Source organism: Armigeres subalbatus, chromosome 2 (assembly GCF_024139115.2).
Source record: "Armigeres subalbatus isolate Guangzhou_Male chromosome 2, GZ_Asu_2, whole genome shotgun sequence".
In the NCBI taxonomy this organism is placed as follows: domain Eukaryota; kingdom Metazoa; phylum Arthropoda; class Insecta; order Diptera; family Culicidae; genus Armigeres; species Armigeres subalbatus.
The window spans coordinates 204,094,289-204,111,891 of record NC_085140.1 but is presented as its reverse complement, the minus strand read 5'-3'; the positions used below and the strand labels follow the sequence as shown (position 1 = coordinate 204,111,891).

The 17,603-nt window shown below is 37.1% G+C and overlaps 1 protein-coding gene across 4 annotated transcripts in view; it reads left to right on the top strand.

The window, feature by feature from the left end:
* The first annotated feature begins 862 nt into the window (after positions 1 to 862).
* The window catches only part of LOC134211523 (inositol polyphosphate 5-phosphatase E), a 35,967-nt gene continuing 19,226 nt past the window's right edge, over positions 863 to 17,603 (top strand). Inside the window, exons 1-6 of one of the 4 annotated variants that reach the window (XM_062688440.1) lie at positions 863 to 965; positions 1,026 to 1,221; positions 2,452 to 2,866; positions 3,293 to 3,752; positions 4,535 to 6,059; positions 6,126 to 6,385. In XM_062688440.1, coding sequence (XP_062544424.1) covers positions 3,334 to 3,752; positions 4,535 to 6,059; positions 6,126 to 6,385 — 2,204 coding nt within the window. In that variant the 5' untranslated portion in view covers positions 863 to 965; positions 1,026 to 1,221; positions 2,452 to 2,866; positions 3,293 to 3,333. Of the gene's footprint in view, positions 966 to 1,009; positions 1,222 to 2,451; positions 2,871 to 3,292; positions 3,753 to 4,534; positions 6,060 to 6,125; positions 6,386 to 17,603 lie in introns of those variants that run through there. The other 3 variants (XM_062688443.1, XM_062688442.1, XM_062688441.1) reach the window with 3 other exon arrangements.

Genomic DNA, 17,603 nt, shown 5'->3' with positions numbered 1-17,603 from the left:
CGCTAAATTTGTGGCTCTGATTTTGCTCTGATAGCCCAAGACATGCATCATCCGGCTGTAATAAAGAGTAGTGTTAAATATAATTTTCATTATAGCAGTCAACAATACCTTCCAGAAGGTTTTCATTTCTTGCAATCTTTTATTGGCCTTTATCACACGTCTAGTTCACCGTCAAATTTAAAAAAGCAGGTTTGTGCAAACTTACGAAAATGGAGAAAATGTGGCGGCCGTATTCTTCTCGCATCACTTCAGTTTGACAGATAAACACTGTCACTAGATTTTCAGCAAAAACATGACTTTTTCTGATTTTCAGTAAAACATTCAAACATTGCTGGATTTCAGCAAACAAGTTTATTGCTGGTTTGAAACCAGCAAACTGTTTTGCTGGAACGAGATATGAAATTTTGGTGTGTAGCACAAGGATTGGGACGACTCACGGAACTACTAATTACAGATGTGCGAATACTTTTCCAGACGATTAAATCTCGCTTTACTTTTCAAAAGGACCTAAGTAACTTTTTTTCATGAATTAAATTGAGCTTTTGATTGCAGTATTCAAATTAATTCATGATAAAATGTTACTTAGGTCCTTTTAAAAAGTTAAGCGAGAATCTGTTAACTTTTCAAAAGGACCTAAGTAACATTTTTTTTCATGAATTAATTTGAATATTGCAATCAATAGCTTCCATGTTGTTCTGTTGATTGCGCTATTCAAATTAATTCATGAAAAAAATGTTACTTAGGTCCTTTTGAAAAGTTAACCGAGAAATCGTCTGGAAAAGTATTCGCACATCTCTTAATATAGGATCCCTAGAATTGACTGTTTACATCTCTTATCATTCCTTTTTTCTTTTGCTAATTTTGACGTTTCCACAGAAAAGTTTTGGTCATCGAGCAGCAGTGGTTTTTCAAGGTTTTGCTTTATTTTCAATAATTTCATAATAAATTATTACTAAAATATCGTGGTATGTTACACTAAAGTACATCCTACTAATGTCTCTTATTAAAGATTTTATTAATTGCAGCAAAAACAGCGAAAAATAGCATAGTTCTACAATCTCGTGGTAAGCGAACTCATCGAAAGGAAAAAAAAAGGAAAATCCACCCACTAGCCACCCATCACCGTGGTTTCGTCGCAGGGGCGGGCGGTCGGCACGCAACAAACAGCAGTTATCACAACATAAACAAACAGCGCTTTTCATAAGCATTTTCGTAGCAAAGGTAAGGTGTCCTTAGAAACGTCCGGTGTAAAGTAGATTGCCACTTTTTCCGTATGCAGGGCTGGTAGCGAACATTGAAACGCAATAGTTTGTCACAGATATCCACGAGAATCTTTTACGTGTATGCATTAAAGATAAATAATATCAATGATGAGCCTTTGTAGGAATCACGATCTATAGTACAGCCTGTAGAAACTCAAAATAACCCTTTGGAATACATATTGATTTATATTTCTTAGTTTAGTATGTTTTTCCAAATAATAGTTTGATTTAGTTTAAATTATGAACAAGTGATATCCAAACAGACAGATGTATCCAAACGGTTATCGACTCTGATTGAACAACAAGCTAAATATTTGAAGCATAATTTTTCATAACGACGTATGTAACAATTATGAAGATTCGAGAAATCCTTTGCAGAAGGTTGGCAAAACTTTTTCTAAAACTGTTTTAAAACTAAATCTTTTTTCAATACTTTTTTCCGCTGGCATGCATCATTACATGGCACGTAATAAGCGTGCTTCACAGCAAAGCTCAGTTCATTCAAATTCACTGTGAAAAACGATAAAATTATACATACACCGGTATGCTACACGTACGTCGGTGTACATTGGTTGGTTTTCATAGTGCACGATTGACGCAACTGCAGTTTTGTTTTAATTTTTTTTGTTACATAGGTCGCTCTTAGTTTCCATATGTTAAAGCGACGTATGTAACAGTGAGACTTCAAAAATAGAAATTTTTACATACGTCGATTCGCAAAAAGATTGAATTAAAGAATTTGAAGATCTGAAATCAGTAAAATCGATGCGTATTATATAAAGCCGCGTGTGATTGTCACGTTGTATTAAAAACCCCGTTTTGTTTACTTTTGTTACATACGTCGTTATGAAAAATTTTGATTTGCGCAAGCTTAAGCGTAAATGATGATGAACGAATTGATTTCTTTCTTGGCATGGATACTGTAAGGTATACATTTTGTTTGAAGCCGTTAGTTCAAGTTAAAATTATTTTACAACTTTTTCTGTCTTCACTCATTGTCATCTTCACAAATTAGCATTGCTTATTTCATTCATCTTCCTCAATCAAAGTTTTGAAATTATTTGATTTGTTAAAATAAGCTTTTTATGAATAAAGTACATAATATCTTTAATGAGAAAAAGAACTTAATACCAGCCCTGATAGATAAACTTATCTATACTAATTGTTTTCCTTTTTTTGGCAACTGCAGCGCTATGATGATTATATGCTTGACCAACAAGGGATAGAATAATTGCACCACTCAAACCTATTCTCGGATGCAATCGTTTTTGGTGGATGTAAACATTAGTGCCCATCGCTAGCACGAGATTGCTTAAAATAGTCTATCTCGAACGAACAATGGATCGTCATCGGCGGCAAAAGTGTATTAGAAAATGTCGTGATCAGGAGGACAAGTCTTTGAAGAACATAACTGATGGCATTATTAGCCGTTTGCATTCGCAACTTCAAACGACTCAACATGCGAGAATTGACTGTATGCGTTGATATCGTAGTTTTATTATATAACCGTTATGATTGCAGTCAATTATTGTATACTATTACAACTGACTCAAGAAACAAAAATCTGTAATAGCGGAATTCGTTTTCGAAAAACCGGATATCACGTAAGTACGTACATAAGTAGGTAGACCATAGAAGATCAGAAATTTTTTTGGTTTTAATTTTTTGCTGATTACCAAATGTCGCTGCGACCATCTATTCCTTGTTGATTTATTCTTATTTTTCATTTCATGAAAAGTGTAAATATAAGTCAAAAAATAGAGACATGCTTTGCGATATTTCATTGCAGGCTGCGATAGATTTGACTCGATTATTGTAAAGGCGATTCAATATTAAATATTTTGAAACAAAAAATATTTAAAATATTTTGAAACCGCAACATTCTATGATATATAAAAAAATCTTTTTTGTTAAATTTAGCATTTAAGAACCCCTGAGAATGATAGAACAAAACATATCAAACCTGTTGTTGTCCTCAGAAAAGACTAAATCTCATTTCTTTCAACTGCGAAATAAATAACTACTTCTAGGACTAAAACAGCTTAGCGCTGATTTAGCGAAAAAATAAGCAATGGATAAGCAAGACACTTCAAAGCAAAGCAAAGGAAAAAGACCGTTTCTAGGTCTACTATCAAAACGATCGTCGCGAGTGGAACCGCAACGATGTACTGAAAGTGAAGAAGAGCTCGCTGCATCCGATTCGGCAAATAATTCCACCTTAAATTTGGCAAACACAAGTCAAAAATCAAGCAGTTCGAATCTTCAACAGCAAGCACAGCCAGCAAGAACTGATGGCAATGCGATTAGTAGCAATACCCCAGCTGTCCCCCAGCAGCAACGTCAGGATTCTTCCAATCAAAGTGATACCAATTCGTACCATCTGCTTTCAACATCGTCCACAGCTACGAACTCGTCCGCTGATCCATCCTCGAAAACAAACAACACGTCATCGTCATCGTCACAAAAACCGTGCAACAATTTTACCGCGAGGTAAGTTAATTTGAGTTAGGTAGGGTAACCGTACCTGTTGCGGGAGTGATAAATCAGGAAGATCCAATTCAGTAATTCATTCTACAAGATGAGATTAATTGCACAATTTACACATCATTAGAGTCGTGGCCCGTATGTAGAGTTGAATGTGCTTATCGATATGCTGGTTTAAGACGAGGCGCATTTAACTCTACCCATAGTTAAAGTACATGTTTTTAATATGACGACACGTATGGCGATAAACGAATACATTATTTTATTGTTGGGAAGGATGAACTATTTAGTCTCCGGACTATAAATAAGTTTCTACTTCGATGAGCAATGATAAAATAGTACACGTGAATGTGTTGTAAATTATCAGCTAAATTTATTTTCTGAACAACAAACGTCTTTAGTTACATTAGACGATGACGCTTTCAGTTCGTCAAAGAGTATGTTCTACGTATTATTACTGTGACGACAATCAATTTCTAATTCAAGAAACCATCGCTACTAGGTATATTCAGACACAACATCACATTTGGTGTTTGTAAATGAGGTTCAACCTACCTCAATCTTACAAAATGTGGCCTGTCCATCGTATAAAATCAAATGGTTCGATTACGATTAGACTAGTTTAATGATCATCGTTGATCGCTGAGACATCGATTTTTCTCTTCGTCACTATCGATCTGCGATGCTCTTGTTTTCCCAACATTACACTATATGCAAACTGTAATTACTAGTTTCGTGAGTCGTCCCAATCCTTGTGCTAATCTTGTATTTGATATTCTTCGTTGCAGGGATCATTCACAAGTTGCTGCTATTCGTTATCCATCAAACAGACTGAGTGGTCCATTCAACCTTTGCTGTTCAGTAGATGAAAATTTGCTCAAATCTCCGAAGAAGAATCGATATTCTGATCCACATGGAGGAAGTATTTCTTTGGATTACGGAACTCAGCAGCAATCGCAGTTGAATCAGCAACAGCGGCGGCAACAGTTGAGGTTGGAACTTAACGCCAAGGCTTCGACAAATAGCAATCGAAGGGAAACGTCTAGCCCAGTAACGAATGGGGCAAAAAGCAGACCGTTGGAAATTGGTCAAGATGTGGCTGGAGCTGTTACGTCAAGTGAAGAAATCGATAGCAGCGGTTATCACAGCAATAGCCAAACAGGATTGGTCGATAACAAGATTGTCACAAAACCCGTAGTGTTTCGAGAGTATCAAAATCACACGCAACGAGCAATAATGAGCAGCAAGTCTAGATTTAAGGAGCGATTTTTGCCTCCATTGCCGAAACTCGAAGGCTATGAAAAAATGGAGCAACACTACAGTTCACCCAATATTGCGGAAACGGAAGAGCCACCGGGAGGAGATCGTCGCGATAGTAGAAAATCGATGTCATTTGATACTGTAACGTCGGGTAACGAGGCTGATCCGGGAATTGTCAACCCAGCAAGCACTGATTCGCTGGCTAGACAAGCTTTAATGGCGGCACACGTGCTTCATCTGATACCGGCGGACAAAGCTCGCCAACGTAATTTTCTACATGGTAGACTTGGAACCACCTCTCTCCTGGGTCCATCCGAACTCGATAAAGTTCTTCCAACTAGAGAGATAACAATTTTTGTTGGCACATGGAATATGAACGGACAAAGTCCACCAAAGCAAATGAATGACTTTGTTTTGCCAACCTCTCTCGAGCACGTTCCGGATATAATTGTATTTGGTACTCAGGAGTCCTACTCGGAGCGGTTCGAATGGGAAGTAACATTGCAGGAGACACTTGGGCCAAGTCACATACTTCTGCACTCCACTAGCCTTGGCACACTTCACTTGGCGGCGTTTATAAGGCGTGATCTGATTTGGTATTGTTCCGAGCCAGAGGACGCAAATCTTTCCGTACGTCCCGGCACAGCCTTTCGGACTAAAGGAGCTATCGCCATTTCATTTAGCCTTTTCGGAACATCTTTCCTTTTCGTGACATCTCATTTGACTGCTCATCAGCAAAAAGTGAAGGAACGAGTTTCGGATGTAAAGAAAATTATCCATTCGTTAGATCTTCCTCGGAATTTAACGGTGAAACATCGGAACAAGGATGTGACGCAGAATTTCGATAGTGTTTTCTGGTGTGGAGATTTGAATTTTAGGCTCAGTGAACCACGCGATAAGTTGATGCATTGGATAGAAACGACCCAATTCCCTCTGCCAGCCCATTTGCCACATGGGTTCATGCACACGGATCAGTTGACGAGTGTCCTAGCGGACGGTGCTGCTTTCAAAGGTTTTCGGGAGGCGAAGATCACATTTCCGCCAACATATAAGGTGTGTTGATAGCTTAGTATACACATAACTTCTTTCTCAACATTTCGTAATGTTTATGTACTTCAGTACGACCCAGGCACGCAGCGATTCGATACATCTAGCAAGCAACGGGCACCCGCGTACACGGACCGCATTCTCTACAAGTTTAAACCGTTGCCCGTAACTACTGTTCATCGGCGCATCAGCAGTGCTACAGGTAGCAAAATTACACACCCTCCATCACCGGTCAAATGTCTGGCATACGATTCGGTGCAGAACATCATCACGTCGGATCACAAGCCCGTTTGGGCGCTCTTTCGCAGCATCGTACGTCCTGGCGTTGACACGTAAGTTTACGTTTTTTTATGGTGTTTGATTTAATTATTTGGAACTTTCCACGAATGGGAAATTTGATGCAGCAATGCTTTCAATTCGTGCTTTCAATCTTGTGTCCAAAAACGAAATAATCAAAAAAATAAATATATCTTATAACAAATTATATGACAGATGATTGGCGCTTTGATGTTGCATGAAGAAGAAGAAGCAGAAAGATGATAATCGAAAAAATCTCCACGGGAAACCATACGGAGAAGTTTTTAAAACTCTTCTCAAAAATTCTAGAAGCAATTTAATTAAAAACGGTAAGCAGTACGGGGTTGGACTTTTCTTCTTCTGTACACTAAACACAATATTTCTATTCGAAAATTTATTTTGTAATATTACACTTAAAACACAGTATAAGAAAAGTCCAACCCTGTACTGCTTACCGTTTTTAATTAAATTCGAAAATTTTTGAGAAAAGTTTTAAAAACTTCTTCGTATGGTTTCCCGTGGAGATTTTTTCGATTATCATCTTTCTGCTTCTTCTTCTTCATGCAACATCAAAGCGCCAATCGACTCGAATGAAATTTAAAAAAATCTGAAGGGTTATGTACAAGACACGACCGCCCAACGTAAACTACGTAAAACAGTTTGATGCATTGAGAAATGTAGCCATATTTTAAGATAATTCATTCGATTACTTATGTCACTGGTTTAGAACAAAATTACCATAACTTAAAATATAAAAATATGTTAGATTCCGTAGTCAGGGGTGACGTCAGCGCCCTAACCGACACTCTGGAGGTCGGATAACAAAATCGTTCAAAAAGATCACTTATAATTCAGTTTTATTGTACGATGAATCACCTATGCATCACTAGCGTTACATGGTCATGATATCCCAACCCGAGCAGAAATGAATAACTTATTGATAACAAATTCTATTACCCGGTTATCGGACATTTTGATAACTGAATTTGTTATCATTTTGGCTGAATTAACAGCCAACATAACAAAAATGATACCAGAATTTTGCTCCTGAAATAACTAAATGAAAACAAATTAAGTTATCACTGATACCAAGTTGATAACACATTTTGTTATACATATTATTGACTCAAATAACTAACTTAGTTATCAATTAGTTATCACTCATCACTGTTTTATCGACCAAAATAGTTAAATCTACTTTGCCGACTTCGTTACGCATTGAAAAAATGTTGGCATTCACTGGGGTTCGAACTCGAATCACGTGATTGTACGGCGACGTCTCTGGGCACTCACCCAATTACGCTTTCTTGTGGAGCAAAAGAGAAGAGCACTACGCTTCCTACAATCTTGTATTTACTGAAGACTATTTATAATCAAATCATGATGCCATATGGCATATGGCATATATATGACCAACAGTTGGCTGGACATAGTACAAAGCAGAATAACTTATTAATAACAAACTTTATTATCAAATTATATTGATAACTAGAATTGTTATCATTTTGGTTGAATTACCACTTAACATAACAAAAATGAAAACCGAATTTAATTCAAAATAGCAAGTCGACAATCAATTAGGATAAATACAGTTCATCGTCCTTTTATTGAACACTTTTTTTCAGTTGTGACCAATTAAATAAATATATAAATACTAGGCAATCATTCCCGATCTTCCTCAGGTTAGTTTTTCTCACTTATTGTCAACTAGCTTTATGTACCCGGCCTTGCTCGGAATTGCCAGTTTGATTCGCAGTTTTTTTTTCACAATCGGAAAATGAATAAACCAATTGGTCAACAGGATAATTGCGTTTTCTTATCGATACTTCATCATTTGATCAGAAGAAGGCAGATTTCATTTGAAAACATTGACTGGTTTTGAAGAAGGGAGCAAACCCATAATCGCCATATTCCGGGCAAACGTTTATTTCTAAAGAAGGAAAAACATCCACCGATGCCTTATTCCGGGCAAACGTCTATTTAAAAGAAGGGATCACATTCACCATCCAGAAGGAAACACATTAATCATTGCTTGTCACTGGGCAACCATAATTTCGATAAATGGTTAAATTGATCGATAACTAAACAATACAATAATGGGTTCAGAAGTTAGGCTGGAGCATACACACAAACATACAAACATTGAGTTTTATATATCTCGGTACTTATTCAAAGGACGTATGTGATTTTGTAAACAAAGATGCATACGTCGATTTGTCAAATATGATGGCACTCCTACGCAAACCAACACAACGAACATGTAGCCGAAACCTCCCCTACCTGTATGTGGCGATGGTTTGCGTGGGAGTGCTATCAGATTGCAGAAATCAACGTTTAAATTTTTGTTTACAAAATCACATACGTCACATACGTTGAATAAGTATCCGAGATATATAGATAGCTAATAGCTATATGTATTCGGCTTTGCTAGGGACTGAAAAGTAAATTATAGAATTAAAATGTCCAATGCTGTAGCACGAAACCCACAGAGGTAGATCTACCGCTCATAGAATTGAACCTTTGTATCAATATATTTTTATATCTTTGTTTGGCCCTACCTTTTCAATAAACATCTTCCAAAAATAGAGAATAAGTGTACCAAATCTGGTTGGAATTTATCCTTGAGTTACACTGAATTGCTCATTTTTAAAGACAACCCCTTCCCCCATAACTTTCCCTTTTCCAAAATGACCTCCCACCTTCTTTGTTATCTTCTCCTTAGAATAGAAAATGTGTGCACCAAATTTGGCTGAAATTGGTCCTGGGAGTTGGGTGTTACACTGAATTGCTCTTTTCTAAAGACAACCCTTCCCCTTACCCTCCCCTTTTCCCAATGATCATCCCACCCCTTTGTTATTTTCTCCTTAGGATAGAGAATGTGTGTACCAAATTTGGATGAAAGCGGTCCAGGGGTTCAAAAGAAACACTGAATTGCCTGTTTTCTGAACAATACCCTCCCCCAGACCCTCCCTCTTTCCCAAATTACACTTCCATGTGATCGACTTCTCTTAGTGAATACGTGTACAATATTTGGTTGATATGGGTACTGGAAGTTGGGAGTAACACTGAATTGCTCGTTTTATAAAAACAACCCTCCCCCATACCCTCCCTCTTTTACAATGACCGCCCCACCCCATTTGTTATCTTTTCTTTAGGGTAGAGAATGTGTGTATCAAATTTGGTTGAAATCGGTGCAGGGGTTCAGAATTTACTCTAAATTACCCGTTTTCTGAACAATACCCTCCCTCCAGACCCCTCCCCTTTCCCAAAATCTCTCATATGATTGTTTCCTTATAGTGAATATGTGTACAAAATTTGGTTGAAATCGGTCCTGGGAGATGAAAGTTACACATAATTGTTCGTTTTCTAAACAAAACCCCTCCCCCTTTCCTAAATTACCCTCCCCCCCCCTTTTTTAACTTCCCCCGAGGATAGAGAACGGGTGTACCAAATTTGGGGGGGTTCGGCCCAGGGGTTTAGAAGGAGGTTGCGAACATACAAACATAGATTGGTTTTATATATATAGATCATTAGGTTGCTAGCTGTGCAACACTGTAAATCGACTTCAGTGCTAGGATTTATTCAAACAAAACCAAAATCTTGTATGTCGCAGTGAGTTACATGTTTTCTCAAGGGGCAAGTAACTCTAAACTTTGCGATAGTATTAATCATTGTCCAGCAATAGTATTCGTGGTATTTCTAGTATCCATGATATTCCTCAAACAAAGATACGGTTGCTAGTTTGGTTGTTATGGCATTTGTCTGTTAGTTTTTGAAACACAGTGCTCCCCCGTTTTGGGAACATCTGATTTGTACTTTTTACAGATTCTAGAACGACGTAGTTTTTCGCTAATATTTTTAAGTATTTATGCATACTGTCGAAAGTTTGTGTTTTCATATGCATGTTTAAACTCTGTTATTTGTAGACAACAGAAATCTCAACTCATTCTTATTTATATGCAGTGAAGGATCAGGAGTCGATGTTCTATGACTCAATATCGACTCAAAAAGCAAATTTTTCAACACTGAAAATTGTTTTATGGGTTACTATGATGACAGTACACCTTCTTAATAATCTTCCATTCTACATCTCGATATTTCCATGAGTCGACCGACCCTTAACTATCGTGGAGGTTTGACTGCATATAACGATTTTGCCTGGATTCGTATTTTACGTTCAAACTTAAGTTCAAAACTGTCAATAGTTGAGCATATTGCAGCGCTGCACTTAGATCGACGTCAGTGCGATCATGATTGTTTTCTCCAAATCACACCAGATCGTTGCAATTTATTGATTATTCGACAGTTAAATTCTTCGCTTCCCCATATATTTGAACACTGCGGATTTCAAGATGAGTTATATTGCCGTAAGTGAATTATATTGCCTCAAACAAACGCATACTCATTTTATATATAGACGTTGTCCTGCAAAGTAGGCGGTTAGTCAAGAGTATTCACCATTCCTGAATGAGCACACATGCCCTTGGATCATATGTTTCGGGAGTTGCAAGTACACGTTAAGTTTTAATTCAACTCCTACATCGTATGGTTCTCAGATACATATATACTTCATTATTCAACGACACCTGAAATGAAAGTAAAGTCAATAAGCATAGTATAAAATAAATAAGAAAACTTGAACTCTTGCGCAAATTCCAGAAAAAAACGAATCTGTAGATATCGTTGGTAACAGGGAAAATCATCGTCTGCTTAGACGAACATTTCAGCTCAGTGTTAAGAAACAGTTCTTGTCAAACTTTTTTAGCGTCCGCCATTATGGTGAGAATGGAAAGCTGGATGAACCTTAATCCTAATCTGTATGGTAAATCTGATTAAAGAAAGATTCGCAGTTTTATATGGTAGAGTTTTACCTCGTGTTAAACAAGTTGGGATGATCATTCACCATAAAATATGTCCATAGGGAAGTTGCTCTCACAAGTTTGTTTATTTGAAAGAATAGAATATTTAGTACGATATTTGAACGACGCGAAAATTTAAAGAAAATGGCAAATTTGTATTGATAATAAAATTTGTTATTATTCAGTTATCAGTTAATCACATGATTGATAACTGAATATCAAAATGATAATAAGGATAACTTAGCATGTTATCAGTTTGATATCATTTCAGTTATCTGCCTTTGCTCGGGTAAGCAGCACAAGTTGAGCCAATCTTGCTGCAGTAACCATATTGTGACAGAATTCGGTCATATATAAGTTACTGTGATCGATGTGCAATATGTTTTTTTTTGTTGGGGGTGTATACTGGTGAGTGCGTGTACCACGATTTAGCAGTATTACAACAGATGCGAGACGATACGCACCGGCCCTGGACCTTGCAAAGAATCTCTGCTCTGGCTACGGACAAGCAGGTGCCTTTGTCCAATGGTAGTCAGAGCATCAAGCCATCACTGGTGGAGGAATACGAGCCTTGGACCTTTGGCAGAATCTCCGCCCTCTGTTAGTTGAAGTCAAGGATGTTATCGATCATTTAGTTATTTGTGTTCGATCATTTAGTAGTTTGTCAATAACTCATTCCAAAAGCTGAAATTCAAAATGTGTTGTATGGTAGACGAAGACGAGTGGGAAGGTTTTTCTACAACTCTGCCTAATGGTTCGTTGTTATAATTCAACTAATAATGGAGTTATAGCGCTAGTTGCAGTAGCTTTAACTAAATGAATGGAATTTTGTTATCGTTTAGTCTAAGTTACTGAAACTATAGCTATAACTCCGTTACTAGTTAAATTCAAACAATGAACCATTAGGCAAAGTTGTAGAAAACCCCTGGCACTTGAAGTTCACCATACAACGCTTTTTGAAATTTAGCTTTTGGAATGAGTTATTGACAAACTAGGGGTAACGGCTCAAACCTTGGCCCATTATGCTACGGTTGAGCACATTTATCGTTATAAATCTTCATATATTGCATTTCCAACCAGAATTATTCCACCAGCCAGCTTGCTTACATTTGGTTTTGACGCCAAATAGCAAAAAACGACGATGAATGTTCGCAATAGCTCATTTAAACCAGCGAAAGTCTCGAGAGAAATGGACAAAATGTCGGCATCCTTGTCCCTATCAAGTGGATAATTTTTCAGCCCACATGGGACGAGTGATTGTTGAATATTTTCGAACATACGAGAGGTAAAGATGGGTTGCTGTTTATAGTACCAGTCATTTTGCTTGCGTTGAATAGGGGAGGAGAGACCACCAGCTGTCATCGAGAGAAAAAGTAGAATCATTGAAATTTCGCACGGTGTGGTATAGGAAATGAAGTATATTTTTGTTATAAAACAGAAATTAAGCACGTTTCCCAAAAAATCTTGGTTTACGGGGTTAGAATTTTAAAAGCTCACAAAATAGACATGATATCTCGATTTTTATATTTTTTTCGAATAAGCGGTTAATGCTTAAGATTGTTGAATTTCTAACCCCACAAACTGAAAATGGTTTGACAAAACATTTCTATAACGTTCACCTTCCCCTCGGATATGTTACCTTGCCGCGGTGGGTCGGCTTACGCCATTAGCACTGAGATGGCAACCAAAGACATATCCTGTCGTGGTGGTATCACATGTTGACTATTTTTGTTTGGTGCCGCGTTACATATCTGGCATTGACGCACTAATTTACGGCATTTGCATGTGATCCAACGGACATCGTGTCTTGGAGCCTTGAATGGTAGTGCAGTCAGGCAGAGGCCTTTTCATCAGTGATAATGATGTGAGTTCTCTTCTTTTCGGCAATACTTTTCTGATGCGTTCCCTGTGACGCTGAGTCGTAGCCACGCTTACATTTAGCTAGCTAGGCATTTATTGGAAATTCGTAGGGAATCGACTGCTGGATTCACTGAGTAGAAGTTTTTTCAAAACTAGGAACGTGGTGCCAGTTTTATTTTGTTATGCCTCACTTCGAAGAGCAATAATAAAAAATACCACACATTATAATGATGGTATATGAACAATCTTATAACGGCTTCATTCTCGATAATTTTTACAAACAGATAGGCAATAGGCGTGATGAAGCTTTAGCTTGCCACCGAAAAGTGAATCCTATACCTGACCTTGAATAGAACTTAATAGATAATCACCGTAATTAATCAACGATAAAGCTACTTGTTAGAACAGTTTAAAGCTATAGGCAACCTTGACAAAAAATATAATGGAACAAACTAAGTTCTTATGCAGTTTCCACTTTTACAGGATCCAACTTACATTGAGTTTGTAGTGTCAACACAGCTTAAAAACATTGACGAAACAATGACTTAGGTAAACAAAGTGATTTGACGAACGCATAATCTACACTCAGAGCAAACAAAGTCAATTAATTTTCATTCTGCATAAATAAAAGTTAAAAAATAGAACACTAATACGCAATTTTTTTTTATATTTTCAATGTGGTCACAAAAAGCTAACACATTAAATAACTTATAATTGTACTATATGACTAAGTGGCCTTTCAAACCACATCAGATGCTTCTAAAGAAGACATTGCATTTTAAATATTGCTTTTAATAACTAGAAAAACGTTGTACTAGAAATCTTGAAATTATCATTTTAGCCTTTGATCATTGACTAGTTTGCATTCAATTACATTTTGCATTAGTGTCGAGTCGATTCCAAATCCGAACCTCACTTCACCCCATCCTTATCCTACCCCATGGCGTTCAAGTGGTCTGCACGGACTCTTCTGCCATTACCCTCTCTATTATCGGCTTTGGATTGACTTGCGCTCTCATTGCCCCACCAAACGCTGCAAAATGAAAATGAAAATGAAATGATAATGATGTGAGTTCTCTTCTTTTCGGCAATACTTTTCTGATGCGTTCCATGTGACGATGACTCGTAGCCACGCTTACATTTAGCTAGCTAGGCATTTATTTAAAAAAAACTAAGTATTCAAGACATTCGTAGGGAATCGACTGCTGGATTCACTGAGTAGAAGTTTTTTCAAAACTAGGAACGTGGTGCCAGTTTTATTTTGTTATGCCTCACTTCGAAGAGCAATAATAAAAAATACCGCAAATTATAATGATGGTATATGAACAATCTTATGCCGGCTTCATTCACGATAATTTTTACTAATAGTAGGGAATAGGCGTGATGAAGCTTTACTTTGCCACCGAAAAGTGAATCCTATAGCTGACTCATAACTGATCATTAGTACATGATAGATAATGACAGTTAGTTTGGAAACGATCAAGCTACTTATTAGAACATAATAATAGTAATACCTTGACAAAGGAATAACAAAAAAATAGACTAAATGCACGAACAGTTTCCACTTTTTACAAGACATAACTTACATTGTGTTTGATAGTATTGACACAGGATGAACCAATAACTTAGGCAAACAAAGTAATTCAAGGAACGCATACTTCATACCTTCTGACCATAAAGACAAAAATGACATCGTACAGACCAATCTGTATGATTCGGCAATTGAGCCTCCAAAATAAACAAAAGATTTAAAAAAATTCTATATGATTAGGAATGAGATAATGGGAGAGAGTATCTATTAGAGTTGTAAATGTAATGTCTTTTGAGCTAGTTCAACAGTGTCTTAATGGACGACATGATCCTTGTACGGCTGGAAAACTGCTTCAAAGGTTATTAACTTGTCATTTTTTATAAATCGGGGATTGAACACTTTCTTATACTTGATAAAAAAAACTTCCGACTCAGTTTCTTCGATGAAGCATTGGGCAACATGTTCCATGTGAGTTGAAAAAACTGCTTCGGTCGATTTCGAGCGCGTACAATGACAATAGACGTCTAAATAGCATAAAAATTGACAAAATAGTTAGACTCTGACAAGAAAATGACAAAAATTACTTTAAACTATAACGATGTTAGTTAGCATGAGACCTGTCTGACTATTTATGAACGTAATTCCCTCTGATTCAGTTGCAACAGCGTCTTCTTGGACGACATGTTCCGTGTACGGCTGGCAAACTGCTTCGAAAGGAATTATGCAACGGTATCATCAAAGGCCTGGTGCAGAGGTTTCTACTCTATTCAGAGTCCCGCCAGTAAACCTCCAAAAAAAAAAAAGCCAAAAAATTTCTATAACGTTCTAATTCTCATTTTCTATATCATGCCATGTCAAATTTCCATGGTTCTACTTTTTCTCTAAACTTTTCCAGGTGGCAGCACTGATGAAGGAACCTCCCCCATAAAGGGAGCATGCAAACAAATAGAGAAAATCAAATCATCTTATTGAGCGTGAATTCTAATTGGTTGCATGTAAAATACTACCACACTGATTGTGAGAGTGCGTTTCAGATTTCCCCAATAGAACGCTTTCCAAGGACTTGCTAACGAAAATACTATTATATGAATCATTTAATTACCAAATATTTGCCATACTTGCAAGTGAAGAAGTTTAGAAAAATGAAAACTGTATTAAAAACTGCAATTGCTAAAAGGCTACATGTTCTAGCCCTCATGTTGTGCCTTCAAACAAACTCCATACGTTAATTATTGGCTGTCGCATAATTTTGAGATTTACTGCTAGTTGAAACCATGGCATTTGTGTTGCTCTCGCTCTCGCGATACTCTCAAAAAAACTTTTTTTCCAAAACGTAAACAATGCTTTAGGTGGGGATGATGCATAACGCACTACAGAAGAAAGCCAATTGTAAAAAATATTCTAGACAATTCCTTGCTTTGTACTGTGCATAAACAGTTATAACTGTGCCAACCGTGCCAACTACCTGATATTATTACACATTTATTCATAAATACAATTATTGGATGCTTATTTTAAACTCTGCCTGCATTGAAGTTTCATGATTGGTACGTGCGTTTGATTCCATTCCTCTCTATATCGATCAGCTGTTGTGAATCCTCTCAAAACTCTCACGTGTTTCAACTTCCCGAGTTCAAAGAATACTTTTCCGGTATCATTTTACAGATCATAATACTTTTTTGCAAGCAATAATAAATCTAAATTATTATGAAGGTATTTGTCAAGTAATTTGACTTGAAATTATTCACATGAAATGACGTTGAAAGTTTATCTAATGAAACATACGATCCATTGTATCTATCCATTATTAAATGAGAAAATGTTTGTAGGTTTCGTGCAAAAGATGATAAAACTAAATGTTCTTAAACTTATTGAATCATTTATTTGCGAAATTATGAAGAAAATGGTGTATCGAACCACGAAAGATTGATGCTTGAATCGCTTTTGCTTGAATCGTGTTTGAAAGCCGTAAGGTAGGCAATTATTTTTGGTATGTTCTGCGATTATGTCGTGATTCGAGAAAAGCTTCATGAGGGCCCATTTACAAACTACATGACGTTTTAGATTGTGGGAGGGTACTTGTCTGAGCGTTAAGGACTTTATAAATTTCAAAACCCTACCATACACGAAGCATTACTAGAGGCTTGGTGTGGGTTGAGTTTAGCGTTATGTAATTTGCGAATGAAACTTAACCGCTGAGTGGATTTACCTGTTTTTACAAAAATTCTTAGCAACCTAATCGCAAGCATCGGATATTGTATCTGCAGCTTTCGGTTATTTTCTCCAGTACGGGTTATTGGTGAGAATGTTTTGATTTTAGAGTTTCACCTATACTAACGTAGTGCTACAAATCGAAAACGCATGCCACCATTTGGCTACGGATGCCCCCAGTATTGTCCAAAAAAGTTTTGGTTAATTATGTCGCTATACTAATGAAAATTGTGAAATAAAATTGATAGCTGACATAGTATGGTTGTTATCCATTCATCTGATGTGCGAAAGCAGGTATGTTCATTCAGAAAACTCTTTTATTGGGCAAAAGAAAAACTCTAGCACAGCCAGCCTGCCTAAGTCAACGAAACATGGCTGCTAAAAAACCGAGTCAAAGTGATTTTTCACGCAAGATAATTGCTTTTAATAGTTTAAGAAGTGTATAAATCAAGAGTTATGAAGCAGATATATGTTTGATACACTTTTCTAAAGAAGCAGTGGGTAATATTTCCCTACAAATCGACGTATTATTGCTGAAATATTGATTAATTTGCGTGATGAGCCAATGTTACATCCAGGGCCAACATTACCGCCGGTTACCCTACTAAATGATCGAACGCAAATTACTAAATGATCGATAACATCCTTGGTTGAAGTGTCGAGGCATCACTGGCGGAGAAGGGATAGTCGTATTGTCGAGTCCGACAAAGAAGCGCGAGTCGATAAAACCCGGTTGCGACTACCAGAAATCAACAAATACTAGCCATGTACCGTTTTGACTCAAATTCCGAA